We start from the raw sequence: 21,509 nt of genomic DNA on the forward strand, positions 1-21,509 counted from the left end.
AAAACGTGTTGAAGTCTCGTGCGTCATGAGTTGGAATTAAGTGAACACATGATGGCTGTCAGTGTTGAGTGTGTGAAACCACAGGGGCTCGGCGGCCTGTGTGTGACCCTGTCCTCGCGGTCCTCTGGGTCCTCGCGGTCTTCTGGGTCCTCGTCTCAGAATGGAAACCAAACGCATGCTCAGATAAAGTTATGATCCACGTTGAGCCTGAGCGTTTCTGCCGCTCCGTGTGTTGTGAATAAGATGCTTCTTGATGGTCCAAATATGGAGTCATTAGAGTGATTAGCTGAGGGCCTGAATGTGAATGGTTGGGGTCGCTGCTCTTCGGGGCGCCTCATTATGCAGGCGCATTAAAAGAAAGCCGCGGGGGTCAAATGGGTTAAGGACACGAACAAAAAGAGGGGCAGGGTCACGATTCAAATTCTAAGTGGGAAGATGTCCCCATTGTCAGCGGGCTATAAAGCAGGCAGATGAGGCCGGCCGGCACCGCAGAGGAGCCGCGTGTTATTCACCAGCGAAGACCCGAAGGAGAAACGCCAGCATGGCCTCCAGGCGCCGCGTTTGGATTGTTCTGATTCTCCTCTCAGTGATGACATGTGACATGTGTGGAGTATCTGGTCGCGCCGTGGACACGCGGGGACTTCTGTCACAGTGGAGGGAAACCGCAGCTGAATCGTCCGGCTCCGACGCGCTGAGGCGGTGGAGGCGCGGGGTGGCGGAGGCGCACCGGGAGCGCTGCGCGGAGCTGGCGGCGCCTTGGCAGGAGAACACGAAACAAGCCCCGGAGGATAAGGCAACCCTGCTGCAGCTCCGCGTCCGGCCCTTCTCCCCCAGAGCCTCGCTGGGCCTGCTGTTCCCCGGGAAGTCCCTGTTCAGCTTCGTCCGCCGGGTCTACCACTGCTGTCAGGAGGGGCTGGACTGCAGGAGCGTCAGAGGGATACAAGGCCGCCTCAGAGGAGGTAAGACAAAACACGTGGCTGCGCCTCACAAGCTCTTATTCTGCAGAAATGTGATGGTTGTGATGTGTGGGCCCCTGAAGGCACCCCAGGGGCCCCTGATGGGCTGCAGAGCTCAAGCACAAAAGCTGAACAGGTTTAGTTTCCCCTGAACAGACCTGTGCTGTATTAAAGTAAGCAGTTTAGTTACGTTATGGTCACGTGAACGATTGTTGATCAAATGTCACACAAAGTAGCAAAAAGACCAAAAGGGAAACTGCTTCTTTTGTCAAACCAAATACTCACATTTAGCGTCAGAAACGTGAAGTAAAGCAGCACATTTTTGTTTGGAAAACGACTGAAATGATTAGCTGATTATGAACACTTGATTTGACTGAGCGATGGGCTGATCAGTGCAGCTCTGCCTTCAGCAGAGGACAGACGGCGTCCGTTTAGGTCACAGCATGACTGGGTCTTTGCTTCGGGCTCACTTCTCGTTGGCTTTGGAGCCGTGTGGGATTTGGAGTTTAAAACGTCAGCGAGGCGACAGGCGGGTCAGTCGGGTCCACATGTGAGGGCCTGTTCAGGTGCCGACTGCAGGGCCGATGAACACGCCGTCGCTGCACGAGCGGAGGCTGAGGCGTTTGAGAGGCCGTTAATGACTCCATTAATGCTGGACTGTGTTATCTGCATACAAATGAGCCTCCGCTGGCCTAATGTCCCCTCTGAGGACTGCTGGGACGTCCTGCTGACACATTAACAGGGTATTAGGAGTGAAAACGTCACCTCTGTGGTGGAGGTCCTCCTCTGGAGCCTGACACTGACTCTCCTCCTCCTCCTCAGGTACGGAGGCGGAGTTTCTCCTCACCAGGGAGATTTTATCACTGAGAGTCACCAGAGCCGAGCTTCACCTCCAGCTTTCCAACCCACACCATCTGGACATCCACCCGGTGCTGTCAGCGATGGCAAAGCGCGGCCTTCCCACGAGGTAAAAACTGTTCAGTGATGAGCCCGCGACGGCTGGCCTGGTGGGAGTCTCGGCCTGGTGCTGACCCTGTTCTCTCTCCTCTCCTTCAGGTACAGTTTGTGGTCTCGGGGCAACACGGTGGAGCTGAGAGTGGATCTGCTGTTCCTCCTCCAGAGCCTGCAGGAGGCGGCAGGTGGTGCCGGAGCATCTGCCCCCGGCCTGCTGAACATCCGGCAGGTGGTGTTCTCTTCCAGGCGGCATCCACCTGGGGAGGAGACCACTTCGAGGGCTCTGCAGGACGCCGGTGGGGACGTGTGGGGGGAGCTGGGCTTGGTCCTGGGCTGCAGTCAGACCGGATCCGACATGTCGTGTGGAGCCGGCGGCGTTGGCCTCTCACACCCGCCTTTCATGGCCGTGTACTACAGCTGAAGTCCAGCTGAGACTGTGTTGACTCAAAGGAATTGATGCACTTCAAGGTCAAATCTATTAATTTATGAATGTTATTTTGCTAAATATATAATCATGTGTAAATAGCAAATATGATTTACTGGAATTCTATGGAGTCACTTTGGTTATTAAAGTGCAGTGTGGTCACTTCTGTGAACACGTCAGTCAGCTTTGTGCTTCTGTTTGAAGAGGTTTTCACAGCTGGTGGGGAAAGGTGGAGGAAACACACCTGGACAAACAAAGGGCCTGCACGTGCTGGGGCCCTGTGAACCCGAAAACACAAGGGTTTCAGTCAGGGCCTCCTCACCCCCGAGCTCACGGAGGCCGGTGACGTCTCTTTCTGAGGCTCGGGGGGTGAGGAGACGCGGCCTGAAGCTCCATTTTCGTGTGGACTGTTCCTTTAATTTGTCATGAAACACTGTTAGACCTTTAAAAGGTATTAAAGCTTTCACAAACCGACACGTTCTGATAAAATAGCACATTTATTAAAAAGATTTACCAGCATTTCCCATCCTGCAGACACATCCGAGTGAGATGAGGGCTCAGGAGAAGCGTCTCTCAGTCCACCTGCTGCTGCCTGCGGCCCTCAGAGGCGCAGCCGCTCGTCCCGCGCGCGTACGCGTCGACGTGCTGACGTTCCGCTTCAGACGCGCCTCGCTTTAAATTCATCTCACGTGTTCGGCTGCTTCGCGAACCAAACAAAAAAAAAGGAGATAAAAAATAACAGCGACGTGCTGAAAATCTCAAATTTACATCAATTACAGAGCAATTAAAAAAGACGGCTCGGGGAGAGCTGGGCGTCATGGAGGGGGAACGGTTAGTGGTGACGAACGGTTTGCCCACCAGGTGAGAAACGAAAGAAGCGCCGGCCTCAGCTGAACACACCGCGCTGAAGGTTCTGGGTGGAATGACAGCAACTCTTTGGTTCTCATGTGAACAACACGGATCAGATCTTCATTCACAGGAGAGGAAACCGAAACTCGGCTCTCCGGACAGAGACTAAAGAAGAAGAGGCGAGCGGAAGGCCAGCGGGGCGGCGAGCTGCAGGCGGACGACGGCAAAGCACGATGGGCTCAGTGACTCAAGGCAACAAACACACAAAAAAAGACACACACGAGGCAGTGCAAAATGTCACACCAACAAAACAGCACGTTTTAAAAAGCAGATCCTGAGGAAACAAAATTCAAACATAAACATCCGAGCACAAAACACGTCCAGATCAGCCCCGACTCTGACTTCAATTAGAACAGAAGAGCCCGCGTTTTCACACGTTTATTTCACCTCCTGACATCCGGTTTACCTTCGCATTTACTTTGTACCAACAAGCGCTCCTCCCCGGAGGAGACCAGGCCCAGGTCTCCCCCAGGGGCGGAGTTCCAAAAGAAGCCCCTCAGCTCACACCAAAGTGATGAAGACTCACACGATCAAAGTGTGTCATCTTGTACCTTTTATATACACACGCGGAGGAACAAAACGCGCCGGCGGCGGTGCTCAGGTCAACCAACCAGCCGTCTGCGCTCTTAAATATGAGTTTAAGAAGAAAAGAAAAACAACAACCCCCCCAGCAGGCTGACTGAACACGTTCTGCAGTCTGGGGAGGAGAATCGAGGAGTGAGGACGAAGCCACAGCACCTGAATTATGAACCGTTTTAAAGCAGAAGGGGGGCCGCAGAGCCGAGCACTTCAGGGAGGAAACGAGATCCGCAAACAAAGCTGCTCTCAGTCCGGACGGACAGCGGAAAAGGACGTCGTCGTCTCAGACAACAGACAGGTGAGGCGTGCGGATGAGACGTGTGTGACGCTTTGCCACGTCATACAGCAGCTGGACACAGCAGCTTCACGGACAAACCGTCCAGTCCACGCGGACCACAGCCACAGGGCGTCTTTTCACAATAAAATACAAACATTTCGATGTTTTCATGGTCACAAAGGGGTGAGTGAATTTAAAAAAAAATCTAATAAAACCACTAATGGCCTGTTTGAGCTCCCTTTCTGAGAGCAGGCGACGTTGTTGTCATGACAACAGCCGGTTATCTGCTCATCTAATGACATGTCAAAACGTGCTCTTCTCTTTCAACCATCTCTGCTTGCAAAACGATTTAAACGGCTCATCTATTATCCAAATATGGCCGCGGCCACTCAGATGTTGATGCGCGTCTATTCGCGCAGTTACGGTGCTCGGAGCAGCCAAAGAGCACGACGGACTCAAAGGTTTTACATATCCAGACTGATGCGAGGTCTCACTTTCACAAGTTTGTATTCAGCGTCGTCTTGAACAGGATTCAGCTGAAAATCTGGACATTTTTAAATAAAAGTTTAACTCTGAGAAGACCGGCAGGTCTGAGTCACGGGTCGAGTTCTCAGTGTGAACAAACGGAAGCATATTGGGTTTTTTTTTTTAAATTTGCCTCATCCCTTTTTGACCATGAAAGAAAAACATTTTATATTTTTGTATTTTAAAAACCGCATGTGTGTTTTGCAATTTAAAACCCGATGACCCTCTGATCCTCTAAAACACTGATGAGTGAAGCTACTGAAACAGACTCAGTTTCAACCATTGGCCACAGCGGCCTCACAGGAGTTTAGTTAATCTTCCAGCTGACAGGCGGCCACTGACTTCTTCCTCTTCTCTACCAAAATAAAAGACATTCTTTGGTGAAACAAAAAGGCAGACGTGAACAGAAAAAAAGGCAAAGATGACAGAAAAAGCAGCGACGTGAAGACCCTGACTTTTCACAGCAGGAGCCCCTAAACTGCAGCTGAAGTTAAACTGTTTGGGGGTCAACAGCCTCACTCTAATGGATCACATCTGTGAGAACAACCTGCAAAGGTAAACACGCCATCCGACTTTGTTCTTTTGACAACTGGCACGTGGACGATGGCACGGCGACCCACCGAGATCCACCAAGTGGAAAGACACAAAAACGGGACAAATGGCAGCAAACTGTCTGACTGGTTTCTGTTCTGTTTCAGCAGATTTGAAGGTAAGACGCCAGAGCAGGCGCCGAGCAGGACTGCGTTTCCTCGCCGGCAGTCCACGGCGTCCCTGCTGAATTGTGGTTTCAAGCCGTGAAAACCGGTGCGTGGAAATCCTGCTCCAGTCTCTGAGTGGAAATGACTAACATTGTCCAAAGGGTCAGCAGAGGCGGAAACACATTCACGAAGAAGCCCACACCTGCTGCACCTCCTCAGCAGTACGACCGGACAGCAGCTCCTCCTCTCCAAAACTTATTGTCTTTGTATTGTCCTCCGACGTCGTCGTCGTCATGCTTTTCTCCGAGCTCTCTCCTCCTCGACCTCCTCCTCCTCCTCCTCCTCATAGTCTCGTCTGTGGAACTCACAGCCGACAGAGGCAGAACAGCGTGGGGATGAACACCCCGAACGCCACGAGGATGGGAAACATGAGGCTGCTGTTGTCGGCGGCGTACGGGTTTGGTGTTCGGGGGCCCGACTGGACCCTGTTCTTTGAACCTGCTGGGGCCTTTTTCTTCCCGCCTTCCTCGCCTCCCTCGCTGTCCTCCTCTTCTTCCTCCTCATCCTCCTGCTTCTCCAGGCCAGGGTGAGGCTGAAGCTTTGGCACGTCTGTTGGGTAAAAAAATGGGCGACTTTAATGAGTTGGAGCACAACAGTGTGGATGTGAAGCGTACGTTTGCAATGAGAGGACTCACCTTCCAGTGTCCCCTTCATTACATAGAGAGCGCAGATTTTGGGGTTGTCATAGTAACCCTGAAACACAGAGCACATCAGTAAAACAGACAGCAGGGCAGTGGTGTCCAACGATGATCCTGATTCACAGCCGCCGCCCTTCTTTGTTTTCAATCTAAACTTGTCACAGTGTGTGATGACAAAATGAAAGGAGAGAAATTCGGTGGGCAAAGCAAACTCACCTGTGCAGAGGAGGTTTTTGTCAAAAAGAGTGAACAGCGTGTCCCACTTTCATCTTTTTAAAAGAGGACGTGTAGAAAGTGCCGAAAGAGTACAAAAGAACAAAGAGGACAAGCAGGAAAACTCGTCTGAAGTCTCGCCGCCCTACAAATTCAGTCTACAGCCTCTGAACGCACAGGCACAGTCTCTCCAGAGCTCAAACCCAGAGAGATCTGTAGTTTTATTCAAGCTAGTGGTGTGTTTCACTTCCTGTTTCTGTAACTCCCAGGACGGTCAGAGAGTCAGCAAGGAAGTCGTGAATAAAACTAATGTGACTTTGTGAGTCACGTCAGATTTTCATAAGCAACACAGAAGACAACAACTCCCACAATCCCACACTTCCTATGTCTTCTGTTTGTTCTTACGGGGTAGAAACAAACCACGTGTGTGTTTCAGTTAAAGTTCACTGAGGTCCATTTTCTGCTACTTTGCACCTCTACTGTCCTGATTACTCAGTACTGATAGGCCGGCACTCATGATGCATAACCAATCAGATCATGTTGTGGGCGAGACACCGAGAGACTACAGACAGAAAGAAAATTCATTTAGAATCATTTATTTAATCATCTCGTTTTCTTAACAGACACAACCTGGTAGCTGTGCAGCTAACCCTCTGCTAGCGTAGCGTTAACTCAGCTACCAAGCCGATGTCAGTCAAAATGTCTTCCTCTCACCACTCAAGCACTCCACCCCAACGCTCCCCGACAGCCAGCCAACGGGTTGCGAGGAGGACGCGAGGCGAGAAGGGCGAGATTCACTCAGAGAGGTCAACGTAAAGGAATTTCTTTTAAAAAAAGCACCTTCCAACAGTAATCTGAGCTTCCAGTTAGGATTATTTTTACTGTTTAAATTATATTCAAGTCGCCTGCATTCATCACATGATGGTCATACCGCACAGCTCTGAAGCCAACAGCCAGAAAGTGAAATGTAACACACACAAGGCTGCAGGAAGTGGAAATAAAACCACAGAGTAACCTGATCTGATTACTGTGACAGCAACACACAAAAGGTCATTTTGTACTGTTAGCAAATCTGATGGCTTCACGGTCCTCATAGCTTATTTAGAGCAGCTTTGTTTGGTGCTGCACAACGTGACAAGGAAACAAATCTGCTAAAGGTCATCCAGATGCGGGACTGCTGTCAGGGATTTGCGTGGCCCACACACTCAGCAAACCCGCTCACACACGGAGCTCATTATGGAAATGTGCTGTCGGTTTTACATGTCAGCCTTGTGGTTGAATAAGCATCAGTTTCCTACCAAAATATGATGGTTATGATAACATCCCACACAGCAGCAGCCGTCACATTAAAGGAAAGAACTTCTTCACACCTCATCTGAGTACAAAAGATATATATAAACATAAATGTGTTAATGAGTGACTCCTTACGGATACTGAAGAAGTCATCTTCATCACTCTCTTCTGTCAGTAATGAACATTATTGTCCATCTTAAATAAATGGACAAATGGAAAGATTAAGCCGCTAGGACACCACAGTTACACATGCTGCGTTTGTAAGAACGAGCTAAAATGACAGAACCCATCTTTGTGGAAAACTTATTTGACACGTACTTTGAGTTTTTAGTTTGTCTTGTGTCCCATCTGCTAACATGGAGGGGGAGGAGCTTATGAGCTGTACTGCAGCCAGCCACCAGGGGGTGCTGCAGGCATTTTGGCTTTTAGGGAGCTCTGATGACAGCCATGTTTATGCATTAAGTACCTCGTGGTCATCGAGCGCACCTCATAAACTCCACGAGGGTTGTTTCAAGCTGTGAATACATCAGCCACAGCTGTAAACATCATTTTAAATTAGACACTAAAATCATAATCCACCATTTCTTCACACAGATTTTAAAACTCTCCTACCAGCAGACCACACAGTATTCTTGTCCAACAGGTAACTCTGAGGGAGTTTTAAGGTTGTTTTACTGCAGCCTCCTTAAATGATAAAGTCCTACCCAGTATGCAGACATTTTAAATGGTGGATTTCTTCATCCAGTCAGCTTGGATTCTGCTGTGTACCATGTGGAATACAGTCAAGAGTACAGTAAACGCTGCCATGCCAGCTCTTTACGTCCTCAGAGGAATTTACATTTTACAGGAAATGAACATACTGTGACACGACCTTCTGTACTACAAATTATACCTTGATATGAATTTGAGGCCACGCAGCCCAGCCCTAATCACAGCCACGTACATGTTCAGATAATCTGCTCCCACATCGCGTTCAACCTCGCCAACCCGTCCGAGCAAAATCAACAGATCAAGGGAGTGACTGACTGCTGTTGTTGAGTGCAGCTACAGATTTCATAAGCAAACCGACATGCCCTGTTGACAGACAATGAACTTTCTCAGATAATTCTTCCAAGATAAAAGCTCACCTTTACAAACTCCACGGTGAGCTTGCCGTTGAAAGTGGACACCTCCCCTTGGACGCTCAGCTTGCCACGTCTAATAGAGAAGGGGACGATCTCATCGTGAGCGGTGCTGTGACCCACTCGGTCAAAGATATCCAGGTCCTTCACCACCACGTGGCCGTTCAGACGGACGTCAAACACCTGGAAGGACCAAAGCAGTGACACGTCAGGACTCTAACGGGATCACACACCTCACAGAGGTATTAAAAGAGGGGAAAAGGTCAACAGTACATTTGCTCATGGAAGCTCAAATGACAGATTTAAAAGACGTGTTCAGCATGATTCATTAGTTTCCATACCTTCTGCTGTGACTGGGCGAAGTAAACTTCTGCGTACTTCATGACCAGTATATAGTCTCCCTCCTCACGAATGGGAATATCATATCCAAAAGTGTCCTCGTTGTAGCGCTCCGTCTGATACAGAATCTGGTCCTCTGGACTGGAGCGCAGGATTGGCAGACGCACCCCGTAATCAGATGCTGCACAGAAGAACAGCGTGGGGTTGAGTGTGCACTTTGCTCACAGGACCACATTAAACAGCTGCATTACTGGAAAACTGTGCCTGAAGTGAAGCAAAGCACCGAAGTGCACAAACCTTCTGTCTCAAATGACACATTAGCACACTGCAATTACAGTATCGGTGTCTCACAACTGGAGCCAGGACCGACTGTGTGCAGTCAGATCAGACCATCACCTGCTTCCTCTGCACGCTGCGAGGGGCGGAGCTCGGCTCCTCTGTGCTGACTCCTCATTAGTTTGTGGTTACATGCGGAAGCCAGAGCATGCAGGGGCTCCTGCTGGAAATGTCTGCTCCACTGAGGAGCAGCTTTTACCTTCACAATGTCACTATCAGCACACCGTACAGGTGAAGCCCTCACGGTACTCATATTAGCATTTAAACCGTTGATAACATCGACTCACCTTTGCCAACCTTCCCTTCCAATGGGTCCTTTTTGAAGTGAATACCGTGCACGTCTACGTGTGCTTCACCTCCGGCATTTACGGCCCAGATAACCCGTTCAGCGAGGCTGGGGCCCCCGCCGTCCGCCCGACACTGCACCGCCAGGAGCGACATCACCGCTGCGACCAGCCCGACGACGAGCTGCGCCGTGACCCGCTGCATCTCCACACACAGCCCGGTCCCTACACGGAGACAGACAGCGTCGGTACCTTCCCGCTGACAGCACTCACCCAGTTACTGTACAGAACCAAGCCGTCCACATATCACATTAACCACATAAGGTCAGCTAGCGCAAGCAGTTAGCCAGCTTGTCTTGATGACATGCAACACGATATCCGAGTTAGCCAGCATGCTATCAGCACCAACACCGGCAGTAGCATTAGCACGAACGGCACACAGACCCAGGACGTGACAGTAGAATTTGAAACAAACACCCCGGCTTACAAATTCACGATAAACCGCGTGTGTATTAACCATGCAAACACTAAAAGGTAACGAGGAATTAGCAGCGAGTAAGGCTGGTCAGCTAACCTACCTGTCTAACCAGAAATACTCGGTGTGTGAGAGCCGGGCTAACGTTAATGGAAATGTCTCTCACTTTCCCCGTCCACAGATGTCCTCAGCCCGGCCTGCGTCCGCTTGTCTCTGCCGATAATCGAACTGATTATCAGACACCTCCTCTGAGTGCAGATTTTACTGTTATTCAGATACTGACGGTGGCCACAGCCTGCTCCACTGACTTTCATTCAATGTGTGCATCCAACTAACATTTGCTGTGCTAGCTAACCTCACAGCGGCTGGCAGTTTGCGGGAGGCGGAGCGGTGCTACCAAACTTTACGCTTCCCGTTGACCAATGAGTGACGGCTCCTCTGCCGAATCACGCCCCTTCGCTGAGACCCCGAGAACTACGAGGCCCAAACTCATATCAGACACAAATCACGTCCTGCTCCGCTGTAACAACCTGCACATTACAAGGATGGCATAATTCGCATCGTTTGAGGGTTGTAATCAAACTGTACCCACATTCAACCTTGATTGGCAGAAACCGGCACGCGGAAGCCCTGCGACTTTTTTACACGTCAAGTCAGTGTTGAGACTTTCCGTCCCTGAGTTTGGGCTGTCAGGCGGCAGTCTCAGTTTGCGCACACACCCCCATCCTTCAGACCCAACGTTAATCATCTGTAACCAAAAAGACAAACATTTAGATTACAATGCAACTTCCGCTTTAAGTTAAGCAGAAGGCTAACACGTGAGCACGTGGCTAAACTCACGTGACTCACGGTAATATTTTACATGTTACAGATGTTAATTTCACCTTCATCGCTTATCGATGGCCTGACACTGTTGTTCTAAAGAGATTCATTTGCACACCTTTGGTTTAATCGTCGATCACTCCAAACAATCAAACGGTTTGTATTGACCAGGTTCAAGTCAACCACCAGCTTTATTCACTCTCACTACCAAAAGTAATCGGCATTAGATTTCCTACATTATTATTCTGGGGTCTGAAATGTATTTTTAAAAATTCTAGTAATGTTACACGTGCTCTTTAAGAAAGACTCACGCCCGCCCCCCTTCTTCCGGTATGGTACGGTCCGAGTCTCGTCCAATCAGGAGAGTCCAACGCAGCGCGCACAAGGTTGACCAGAAAGGAGTGACTGAAGACGGTTGCTATGGCAACAACCATACCTCTATGGGTGACAGGTGTGTTCTGAATGTTTATAAGTAACACAGCGTCTGAGAACGTGCGTTGAAATGTCCTCATCATTAAAATAATGCAAACACGTGGTCTTCTGTGGCGCACAGGTAGCCTGGCAGATGGTGCTGTGGATCTGTCAGTATTTGCAATAAATTTACAGGAAACTCCTACCAACCCTTGATGTTTCCAGCGCATGCTTTGCATAAACATATGGACAGACATTTGCTGAGTGTGTGGCCCAGAGGCAGCATGTAACACCATGCAAATCTCTCATGGGTGTTGCTGTGTGCCTGCAAAACCCCCCCTTCTTCCTCTTTGAAATCTGCTTCTTTCTCATGAACGTCTGTCACCTTAACTGTTACTGAAAAGTTTGAGCAGCAGCAGCGAAATGCAAAGACTGCAGCCGCTCAGTTTGAAGGAAAGTGCGTAAATACTGTCCGTCGCCGCTACACAAATAACAACCGTGTCTCTTTGGGATGCAGTTTACACATGCAGTCTGACGCTCTGACATGTCTTTACTAATGTGTCTAACTAATAGTTATGTTTGTAGTATAAAAAGATGCCCTTAAAGCTAAGTTAGTCATGCAGCTATTTAGAGCTGCTGCACACTGATGTCTCCGCAGAGTAAAGCTGACCCAATACTAGATATTCTAAGATGACTTGTCCTCAAGACATGCACTGACAGCACGCTGTGCTAAGCTAACGTACTGATAATGACATTTTGACATCATCTGTCACAGCATGAAATTTAAGGCCGATAAGAAAACTTCATGGCTAACTCACAAACTGGAACAATCTTCTATAACATTACGCCTGGAGTTTCTCTGGTCACGTCACCACAGGAAAAGAGTCTCAAATGTAAACACCTTTTATTTTTCTACATGAATTTGATGAAATATTTTACTTTGTTAGACAAAAATTAAAATGTGTGCATACTGAATTTCATAAATTTCTCTCTTTGGCATGCATAAAAATGACTGACAACACCGACGTGTGGAACGTTATCACAACTACAATCATAGTGACGCTGACATACAGTACAGGTAGGACACGATCACGGCCGTCCACTTCACACACGTCTGTCCTAACGTGACGGGGGTCTGGGGGCCTCAGCGGCTCACGGTGGCTGCACAGGCCAGGCCAGCGTCGGCCAGCACTTTGGTTTGGGTTTGGGAAAGAGAGCTTTGTAGAGTCTCAACTGCAGCGAGGAACGTTCGTGAAGTGTGTTTCATTGTTCTGCCTCGTCCTTACGGGCAGTGATGCTTTCATGGGACTGAACTGGCACAGCGAGGAATCACAGATGGTCACACAGCTACAATACAGGTGTTATATTGCCACACGGGTTCCTGGGTGGAACCTCAATGACACACGGAGGACAGTCCACTAACAGCTTCTCACATAACACACACTGCGTTCAGACGTACTGACGTGTTCAGCTCTGTGCTGAGCTCCTCCACAGGCTTTCACTGCCTCCTCCTGACTATCAGAGGCGACGGGACAAGACACCACATGACCTATATACACACAAAGTTATTTAGTGAGGATTAAAGTGCAAGAACGTAAGTTGGACAATCATCAGCTAGGCTACAGCGAATTCTGCCTCAGTTGAACTGGAGACTTTTCAGGAAGAACACTTATTGACTCAAAGTGTGAGTTGACTCCTCGCTTCGTAACATTCAAGGAGTTTTAATTCCAGTGTCATTCAGATTCGGGCGGCTCAGAGATCTCGGCGTGTCCTCGAGTAAAGCGAAGGACTCGGCTTCACATTCGGATCGCTCATTTTACCATCTCAGCGAGACATCATTCGCACAAACTCTGCGAAAAGAGAGGAAGAGAATGACAAAGTGCAACACTGAACTCCACACCGCAAACCACAAACGGGTCATTTTTATGAGGTGATTTACCTTCAAAGTCAACGAGCCCGTCTCCATTTAGGTCAACATCCCTCAGGATATCTTCCACTTCCTTTAGGCCCACCTGGGAACAAAAGGTTGGTGAGTATTCTCACAGGGAAGGTTCACGGACTCTCAGTTCTCTGAGCTCTCACCTGTTGGCCCAACAGCTTCCTCATCGCGTCTCGGAGCTCCGACGTGCTGATGGCCCCGTCTCCGTTTGTGTCGAACTGCGAACCGACAGCACAGGAACGAGATTAAAAAAGGAAAAACAGACAGTAAAAATCTCACCACCAAAGCTCCGGAAGCCCAGCAGCCAGAATGAAACGTTGGCACAGTTCGTCCCTGCAAAGTTTCATACGTATCACATGAACATTTCTAAGGCACAGGTCAGATCACGTTCAGATTACACGAGCTGACGTTCAGACTCCCTGCGAGCGACTTGAACAGAAAGACCTCTTTCCCTTATGTTAACTGAGTGTGGTTTTAAACCTGATCAGACCTTAAACGCAACGCCGCCACAACATAAAATGCAAGTTTCAACACAATCCCGGGTTAGCAGAACTGTAAGGTAGCAACAGTTACTCTGACAGCTGGGCGACATTTGAATCCAGACGCTCTCACCTCTCTGAAGGCGTCTTTAAGTTCCTTTATTCCGATCATGTCCGCAGTTTCGGCGAGGAGTTTTGGGCCCATCAGCTCAACAAAATCCTCGAAATCAACATGACCTCCCACTTCAGAAAAAGAGATTTTGGAGTTTCAAACCACAGTACACATACAGAGCTCAGATATATTTCATGATATACAGTATATGTACTAATACATGAGACAGTGAAGTCCTCACAGTTCATGTTTATCTGCTGGCTCAGTTCAATCAGCTCCATTTCAGTGGGCATGTATCCCATGGTTCTCATGCAGTTTCCGAGGTCTTTACAGCTGATGAAGCCGTCTTTGTCCTTGTCAAACTCTTTGAAAGCATCCCGCAACTCTGTCGAGCAACAGCAGGAGTCTTGTTTGACACTCTAAAACAAACTGAAGCGTAGCTGGTAAAGAAAGAGAGAACATGGCGGAAAAACTCACCGTCCATTTCCTCTGGCCGCAGCTCTCTGTCCTGGAAAGGAAAAACATTTAATCATTGGTCAGTACAAAGTCGCCACACGTGAAAGCAGCACGATCACACGTCTCAACAAACACACTGTGTGAACCACACGTAAACACACCGCTGGCAACGCTGTGGGGCGAGTGACGTCCACGCCTAAATGAGCGACCTTCTCCATAACAGTCCTCAGCCTCCTAACAGTAAGAGATGTTAACAGTAGACTGAAACAACCTCACATCTCGATGACAAAACCTCCTGGTATAAATAGGCCGGTTCCTACCAAGCCTGACTGGGAACCATAACCCTCGAGTTCACAGAAGAATGTGACTCTTTCTATTTTTTTAGCGCTTGCTTACAATGAATGCAACCTTTAAAGGGCAGAGCGAGAGGCAGATGTATCCCAGAACCCTCAGGGGTTAACACAGCAGCAGTGGGAAGTCTAAACAAAACACTGAGCGCTGACGTCAGGCCCGCCGAAATGTCCGACCGGAACCACTGACATGTAAAACACACGAGGCACAAGAGCCAGCGAGTCCAACGCCACCTCAGTCCATCAGCCATCAATCATCAAGTCAACCTGATCGGTTTTCTCTGCTGTTTCTGCTGGATATGACAAGAATATGTGAGATGTGAGCAGTGGACGGCGCAGATGTAACTGAGTAACAGGAAGTGGCTCTTAAAGGAAGAGGAAGTGTGCTTATTTACTCTCTTTCTGACAATGAGAAGCTCAGTACCACTCGCATGTCTGTGTGGTGAACATGAATGAAGCTACTGCAAGTTGCCCGCATAGCTTAGCTTAGCACAAAGAGTGAAAAGAAGGGCAAACAGATAGGACGGCCAGGAGTTAGCTGCTTAGCATGCTAATTTAATTTTTTAAATGTTTTTCACCATAATCGTATCCATGTCTTTCAAATTGCACCTTTAAAACCACAGCATTTTTACAGTTCAGCTTTAGCTCAGATCAAAGAAACGAGATGTGCAGTGTGTTTGTTACCTTCGAACAAACACAGGCTAGCTGTGCTTTGGAGCTAAGCTAAGCTAAACCAACTGACACAGCGGACAGACACGTCCCAAAATATTTCTTTAACAAAAACAAATCCACAAATCCAAGAACAAAACAAACTGATGTGTATCTGTGAGAAGCAGCCAGTGGGACAAAGGTGCTCTGCATCACCTGTTTGACTTGACAATAACAGTGACACCTGTTGGAAACGGCTGATCTGACGTGTTGTATTCGTCGTACTCACAAGAAAATTATTTCTGCATAAGCTCCACAACTCTGCTGTATCATTTGTGAGCTCGTCATTTTCCAAACAGGCGCGTTCCCTACTGACAGCTGGCAACATACGAGTCCAAGGCAGCAGGAGCGGAAAATATTGTGATATAAAATAACTGAAAGGGCTGCTGTGGCAGCTTGCTTGCTAATGACAGAACTGCTCTACAGGTTAGCTGTAACGCTGACAGAAATACAAAGAGATGCAAATGAAACTGGACGTTTGTCCACACTTACGTACAGCTTTGCCTTTACTCGGGAAGACACAGGTTTGCCCCAGTATGTTGCTCACCAGAGCACAGTTTTGTGCCATGGAGCCCTGATAGGGATACCCTGCCTGGCCCGTCTGCCCTCTGAGTCTCCTCTCAGCATCCCGGAGCATCTTTCCAGAGGGGTGCAGAGACAGTGTTAAAGATCTGAAGCAGCTTCGGAGCAGAGTGGAACACAGATACACGTGGAGAGCTTTAAAACAGAACTCTGCGTACAAGTGTGTGGCAACAATGAGGGAAGTATGAAAACAGACAGCAGAAAGGTGAGCGCATCCATAAAGCAGCATGTTGCCAACTTTCCCCTCATCGTTCATCACAGTTTACTTGCCACGTTGTGGGGACCGGCGCCTCACACCTGCACACTGTCACAGGAGCAGTAAACACACTCTGAAGCAGAGAAGAGACGAGCTCAAGCACCGAGGCGACACACGGTCGGCCGCTTTGCAGAGAACAGGTGGCACACCTGAAGTCTGAAGCCAAACTACGAGCACTAAGGGATTTCTGCTGCAGACCACCAACATTTAACACAGTAATCGTGACACATGCAGATTATGAGAGTCTTTGTAAAGACGTGTCCCGCAAAAACACGATGAACTCTGAATCTTCTCGACTGACTTCAGCGACGTCCTGCGCGAGTCCGAGCAGAAAGAACGAACGCAAACCACACACGGCTATGCAAAATACTACCCGACATTTCCGAGCGTCACACTGACAGCAGTCCTACCGTCGTCACAGGCCAGTCTAAGCAGTTTCCCATTCCAAAGGAGACAAGAGGCACCAAAAAGGACCATGAGAACTTCTTCTCTGTTAAGCCTGCAGTTTGGATTTTGAGAGGGCTGCAAACTCTGGTTTCAGCAAGATCCATGAAGGCTGGAATACGAACCCAAAGCTGGCTGAAAAAACACAGAGCCCTGAGCTGTAAGATCTGAAATGAACAGTAAAGAGCACCGACAGGACAGTCACAGAGTCAGACAGAGGCTAAACGAGAGAGAGGAAGCGGACCAAGGAGGGAAACAGCATTATGCCTATTAAAGGAGAGGAAGCCGACCACATGGTGGTCTGTCACATATTTCACCCGACTGTCACGCTGAACCAACGCAGACAATTCAGCACAAATTCACAGGCAGCAAACATAAAGATAAGCAAGCTTTTCCAGCTGGAAAATCTCTTACTAACTGCTGCGTGCACCTGACAGGTGACCTCTGCTTCAGGGCCACACACACTTAGTGAGGAGTTTGCTGTTTTAAGCTGTGAAAGTCTGCACCAGGCAGGTTTACAGGAACACTGTGTGATGACCCATTTACAGCCCTCGGCGGCTGCAGTCGCAGTCTCTCCGAGGCGCCGGATCACAACCTCCACAGCTGCATTTCAGTTCACGTGTCAGACTTTAGATTACAGCTTGACCCACACGTTCTTATTACAGCCACTCGTGACTGTTGGTAATCAGAGAGACTGATAAGAGATATTCAGAACTGATATACATTTGCAGTGTGTCATCATTGAGAATAAACAGCGATGGAATGTAACTAAGTACACATACTCAAGTGCTGCACTTCAGTACATCGGTTAGCTACTTGAACCTGAGTATGTGCATTTTCTGCTACTCTGTACTTCCACTCCACTACACTTTGAGGGCCAGTACTCTAATCTTTAGTCCACTGCATCCATCTGATAGCTCAGTGGCAGCGTTTGGAGTTGCTGCTGGAGGATCAGTACGTGATGTCACCGCCGTACGGTCGTGGTCGTGTGTGTGTGTGTGTGTGTGTGCGTGTGTGTGTGTGTCATGGACGTTATAAAGGAAGAACGAGGACACAGCGTTGGAGACGGGGACCTGTTCGTTCTTATGGGAGCTGCTGCTTCCTGGATGTTTCATACGGGTTTGTCACCGTGTGGCCCACAGAGCATGTGCAGTAGAGACTTCCTCTGACCGAGCGGCTAACTTCTGGTTTAGCCTTCTGCAAAGCTAATCTTTTACATTTTAGAAATGTTTTCAGACCAAACTGAATTCTGATCAGTGAAACGAGTTGGAGGTTGCTTCTTTCACAGTGCAGACTTATGGGTAAAAGTCTTTTTTGTGCTCGTCATGTGACATTGCAGTTACAAAGTTTGGCCACTGTGTCTGAGTCCGGCGCTCTTCCTGAGGGTTTGGTCTGCGTGACGGCGACATACCTCACGAATCGCCTGCACTGAAGCCTATGACGTCTCTGCTGCAGCAGACGGCGAGATGCGAGGACATCTGGCAGAAGGTGAAGACGAAGAGAAGCTGATCCTGAGGGTGTCGGGGTCGTTCTTCTTCTGCTGCTCTGGTTTGCAGCGACGGTAGCTCACAGCACAGCTTACTGTTTAACTAAGAGCTGCCAATCTGTTTGACTGGCAGTTTAACTGATCACTGAGGTGAAGCTGGTGGCTGTAGCTCACCTTAGCTTAGCTTAGCTTAGCTTCTCTCAGTGTAGTGAAGCTTCACCTCATGTAGCTGCTAGCTTAGCTTACTGCGCTTTCCAAGACCAACACTGATAGGCTCTCAGTGATGGACTCTTACTCGTGACCTGTAACCAATCAGATAGAGTTGGCAGGACGTCGAGTGGCACATTTTTAAATGAAATCATCAGCCATCGGACAAAAAAACGTATCTGATAACTGTAAAAATGCTGAATGTTGGATCAGATAATCATCCAGGCTGATGACCCATCGACTCATACTTTATATTTCTTTGTGTGTTTTTGCAGCCTCACACCCCCACACATCATCCTCTGCCCTCTGCAGGCGAACACAAGGTCAGGCTGACCTCCAGCAGCCACCACAGAGAAACAGAGTGCAGACGCTCCTCAGTCCAGCTTCTGCAGTGAAACGAATGTTAATGGCATAAGAGTGAAAACGAGTCTCGTGTGAGGGTCACCCACGGCAGTGAAACCTCCCGTTTACTCTGAACCCGTTGTGGAGACGAGACGGCGAAGGCGCTGCGAGTGTCCCTCGAATCCTGCCTGTCACTGACCTCTCCATCGAGCTGTCTCATCGAAGACCTTCTTCAGGTCACGCTAATGTTTTCACAGAGCTGCTCTCAGACTGACTCACGGGTTATTTGTAGAACGGGCTTTCATAGTGGAAGTACTACAAGATGTTTCTCTTCCAGCCACAACGGATCATCTCTGTGTTCGCAAACCGAGTCCGTTTCACCACCGAGAGCTTCCCAACTCGGCAGCTTACATAAATCACCTCCTGATTCACGATCAGAGTGAAATACAAACACTCCACATGGAAACTTCTGAGGCCCATGCTGGAAACGCGGTCTCAGTAAACACCACATTATCAGGCAGCGGGGAGCAGTTCTGCGAGGAACCCGTTGAGCTTTGGTTTGGGTCTCACTACAGAACCTCCAGGGGCATCAGGGGGATTGTGGTTGCCTTTGTCTCTGACCAAACACACATCAGCACAGGAGAGACTTCCTCCGCTCTGAGGCAGGACACGTCCACTCCAGTGAGAAAGGGCTGGCTGATTGAGAAGCTCTGTAGGAGGGAGGACTGCATTCACGGCTTACATAAGAAGCGATCGTCCCTCCACAGTCTGTCCAGAAACCACCTGCAGCACATTGATGTGTACTGGTTGTAAAGAGCGGAGTCAGGAGACACAGTCCAACACTGACAAATTACCTGCCTTTTAGATGAGTGGTGTCATCAAACTGGCTGCTGATTTGGGTTTGGGCTTCATTTCCAGGAACCTCCCGCACCTCACACCATAAAACCTCTCAAATGTATTTAACCAGCTTGCCAGCTGTGCTTTAATTCAGATAAAAATCATGTTTAGCAGCTCCCTGACCCCCCGGAGCCTTACCTGCCCAAACAGCGAGTTGAGGATGGTGCGTAAATTTATATCAGATGCAGAAGACGCAGCACTGGACCTCCGAGAGCGGCGAGAGGACCTGCTGGACAGCGGGACCAGGGAGCAGGAGGACGGGGATGGACTGCTGACCTGACCGCCGCTATTAGTCAAACTGGCCCCTTTGTGGCCCCTGGGCTCGCAGAGGGGAGCCCTGTCGTCGTTGCTGTCCGACAGAGAGGGCACCCTGGGGACCGGGCGGGGGTGCGCGTGGCAGCGGCGCGGATGCTCGTGTTCAGGTGGTCCTGCGGCCGCTGGACGGTCCTCCCGGTGCTGCTTCCTGCGGTTGTGGTGCCGGTGTGTGGGTTTGGACGACCTGCAGCGCTCCCTCACACCTCGGCCCGCCTCGCCGTTCGGCTCCGGCGGGTCGGGAACTTGAGGAGCATGTGACTTACACTTGCCCCGAGCGGCTGCTTCGTTACTACTGTCCTGGCTGCCGATGAGGGACGGATGGCACAGGGGTCTCCGGGCACTGATGTCGCACTCGGCCGACCAGAAGGAGTCCTCGGCTTTGCTGCTGCTGTGGAGTGCGGCGGGACGGTGGTGATGCTGGTGCTGATGGTGATGCTGACTTCTCCGGCTTTCCGCTGTGCGTTCGGGGAGGTGTGCTGGTCTCCTGGCCGCCGAGGACGATTTCAGTAAGGAGGTCGTGGATTCCGATTTTGGAAAGGAGGAGCTCATTGCTGCGGATCTGCTCTAGTCTGTCTCGGCGGGTTTACCATCGACATCATACACCCATTTCTCTCCATTTCTCTCCATTGTCGACCCACATTAGCACAGCAGAGGCTGCCAGCGGTGAGTTCGGCCACATTTCACCGCTCGATGGCTGTGCGGCAGCGCGGCAGGAACGCGCAGACGGCGGAGCGGAGCGGCACACACGTCGCTGCGGAGCGCGTCACCTTTTCATTGATGTGGATTCTGCTCTCTGGCACCGCGGCTGCGACGTGGGTGTGGACGGTTGTAAGGTATAAACTTCTCGTGTAGGAGGAACGTAAGAGCGCGGAGTCCACACGGATGAAGCAACGTTTTCAAATTCTGTCTGCTTTCCGGTCTTCTGATCACAAAATCATCGCAACAGCCACGAAATGAACGGAATCTGAAAGCACATGACATCTCACAAGTGAAACTGAACTTTCCTGCGCCTCGCGGAGCTCATGAGCCACAGCTCATCAGAGACACGTTTCATGACGTTTCTGCGCGTGCCTGACATTCCACGCCATCAGAGGAGGGTCCTCACACACCTGTGCGACATGTAAACGGTCAGCACATGAACAAGCACTGCTGTGGTAATTCAGAGCTGACACTGAAACAAAAAGCAGCGCAGAGTCTGTCTACATGAATTCTGCTGTTCCCGGTGATTACTGGCATCATCATGTCCCTCATCCAGGTGAGGAAACACCTGGACACTCCCCCCAGTGCGGCGGGTTTGTGTGGGGACAGACAGACTGCTTTGTTTAACAGGATGTCGGTGCTTCTGGCTTCACGTCCTCCAGGGGCCCTGCAGGTCTGACAGGAAACCGCTGAGGAAGTCAATCAGTGCGCGTCTGTGCGCCCCCCTGTGTCACGACTGTGAAACTGCAGGTGCTGTGCTCAGCTTCAACTGGTTTCAGTGTTCAGTGTGAGACAGCACTTTCATTAATGGACCAAAGGACATACAGGACGTCCTGTTGGTGGACAAAATACTCTGGTCTTTTACGCAGTACAAATACCACAGTCCAAGTAAACATCCTGAATTCAAAATGTTCCTTAAGTAA

At 49.6% G+C, this 21,509-nt stretch overlaps 3 protein-coding genes across 10 annotated transcripts; 1 reads left to right on the forward strand and 2 right to left on the reverse strand.

The window, feature by feature from the left end:
* The first annotated feature begins 26 nt into the window (after window positions 1–26).
* si:ch211-170d8.2 (uncharacterized protein LOC571755 homolog) lies at window positions 27–4,745 on the forward strand. Its single transcript, XM_046386643.1, has 3 exons — window positions 27–959; window positions 1,779–1,923; window positions 2,013–4,745. The coding sequence occupies exons 1-3, from the start codon at window positions 542–544 to the stop codon at window positions 2,329–2,331; spliced, it is 882 nt and encodes a 293-aa protein (XP_046242599.1). The 5' UTR covers window positions 27–541; the 3' UTR covers window positions 2,332–4,745.
* mlec (malectin) lies at window positions 2,813–10,654 on the reverse strand. Of its 2 annotated transcripts, none has more exons than XM_046386641.1 (6): window positions 10,248–10,654; window positions 9,610–9,831; window positions 8,989–9,167; window positions 8,654–8,830; window positions 6,018–6,075; window positions 2,813–5,931 (listed from the first exon to the last, which is right to left on the reverse strand). In XM_046386641.1, the coding sequence occupies exons 1-6, from the start codon at window positions 10,393–10,395 to the stop codon at window positions 5,687–5,689; spliced, it is 1,029 nt and encodes a 342-aa protein (XP_046242597.1). In that variant the 5' UTR covers window positions 10,396–10,654; the 3' UTR covers window positions 2,813–5,686. The 2 variants fall into 2 exon arrangements, with proteins under 2 accessions (XP_046242597.1, XP_046242598.1); XM_046386642.1 differs by having other exon boundaries at window positions 10,185–10,390.
* Window positions 10,655–12,155: 1,501 nt separating this feature from the next.
* Window positions 12,156–21,151, reverse strand: cabp1a (calcium binding protein 1a). Of its 7 annotated transcripts, none has more exons than XM_046386653.1 (8): window positions 19,711–21,151; window positions 15,855–15,995; window positions 14,322–14,352; window positions 14,086–14,229; window positions 13,866–13,975; window positions 13,397–13,471; window positions 13,254–13,326; window positions 12,156–13,164 (listed from the first exon to the last, which is right to left on the reverse strand). In XM_046386653.1, the coding sequence occupies exons 1-8, from the start codon at window positions 20,434–20,436 to the stop codon at window positions 13,139–13,141; spliced, it is 1,326 nt and encodes a 441-aa protein (XP_046242609.1). In that variant the 5' UTR covers window positions 20,437–21,151; the 3' UTR covers window positions 12,156–13,138. The 7 variants fall into 7 exon arrangements, with proteins under 7 accessions (XP_046242609.1, XP_046242610.1, XP_046242612.1 ...); XM_046386656.1 differs by lacking the exon at window positions 19,711–21,151 and adding an exon at window positions 16,607–17,604 and having other exon boundaries at window positions 12,161–13,164; XM_046386658.1 differs by having other exon boundaries at window positions 12,162–13,164; window positions 15,855–16,038; window positions 19,711–19,846.
* Between the last annotated feature and the right edge of the window lie 358 nt (window positions 21,152–21,509).

The sequence above is a fragment of the Scatophagus argus genome, chromosome 4 (genome assembly GCF_020382885.2).
Source record: "Scatophagus argus isolate fScaArg1 chromosome 4, fScaArg1.pri, whole genome shotgun sequence".
Lineage (NCBI taxonomy): Eukaryota > Metazoa > Chordata > Actinopteri > Scatophagidae > Scatophagus > Scatophagus argus.

Bases quoted from the DNA above. Each gene is read 5' to 3' on its own strand.
- si:ch211-170d8.2 (XM_046386643.1), top strand. From the start codon at position 542: ATGGCCTCCAGGCGCCGCGTTTGGATTGTTCTGATTCTCCTCTCAGTG. The intron at 960-1,778 runs GTAAGACAAAAC...CCTCCTCCTCAG, and splicing joins ACAAGGCCGCCTCAGAGGAG to GTACGGAGGCGGAGTTTCTC. The intron at 1,924-2,012 runs GTAAAAACTGTT...CCTCTCCTTCAG, and splicing joins AAGCGCGGCCTTCCCACGAG to GTACAGTTTGTGGTCTCGGG.
- mlec (XM_046386641.1), bottom strand. From the start codon at position 10,395: ATGAAAGTCAGTGGAGCAGGCTGTGGCCACCGTCAGTATCTGAATAAC. The intron at 9,168-9,609 runs GTGAGTCGATGT...TCTTCTGTGCAG, and splicing joins GGAAGGGAAGGTTGGCAAAG to CATCTGATTACGGGGTGCGT. The intron at 6,076-8,653 runs GTGAGCTTTTAT...TCTGTGTTTCAG, and splicing joins TCACCGTGGAGTTTGTAAAG to GGTTACTATGACAACCCCAA.
- cabp1a (XM_046386653.1), bottom strand. From the start codon at position 20,436: ATGAGCTCCTCCTTTCCAAAATCGGAATCCACGACCTCCTTACTGAAA. The intron at 13,976-14,085 runs GTGAGGACTTCA...CTTTTTCTGAAG, and splicing joins CCAGCAGATAAACATGAACT to TGGGAGGTCATGTTGATTTC. The intron at 13,327-13,396 runs GTGAGAGCTCAG...TTTTGTTCCCAG, and splicing joins GGAAGCTGTTGGGCCAACAG to GTGGGCCTAAAGGAAGTGGA.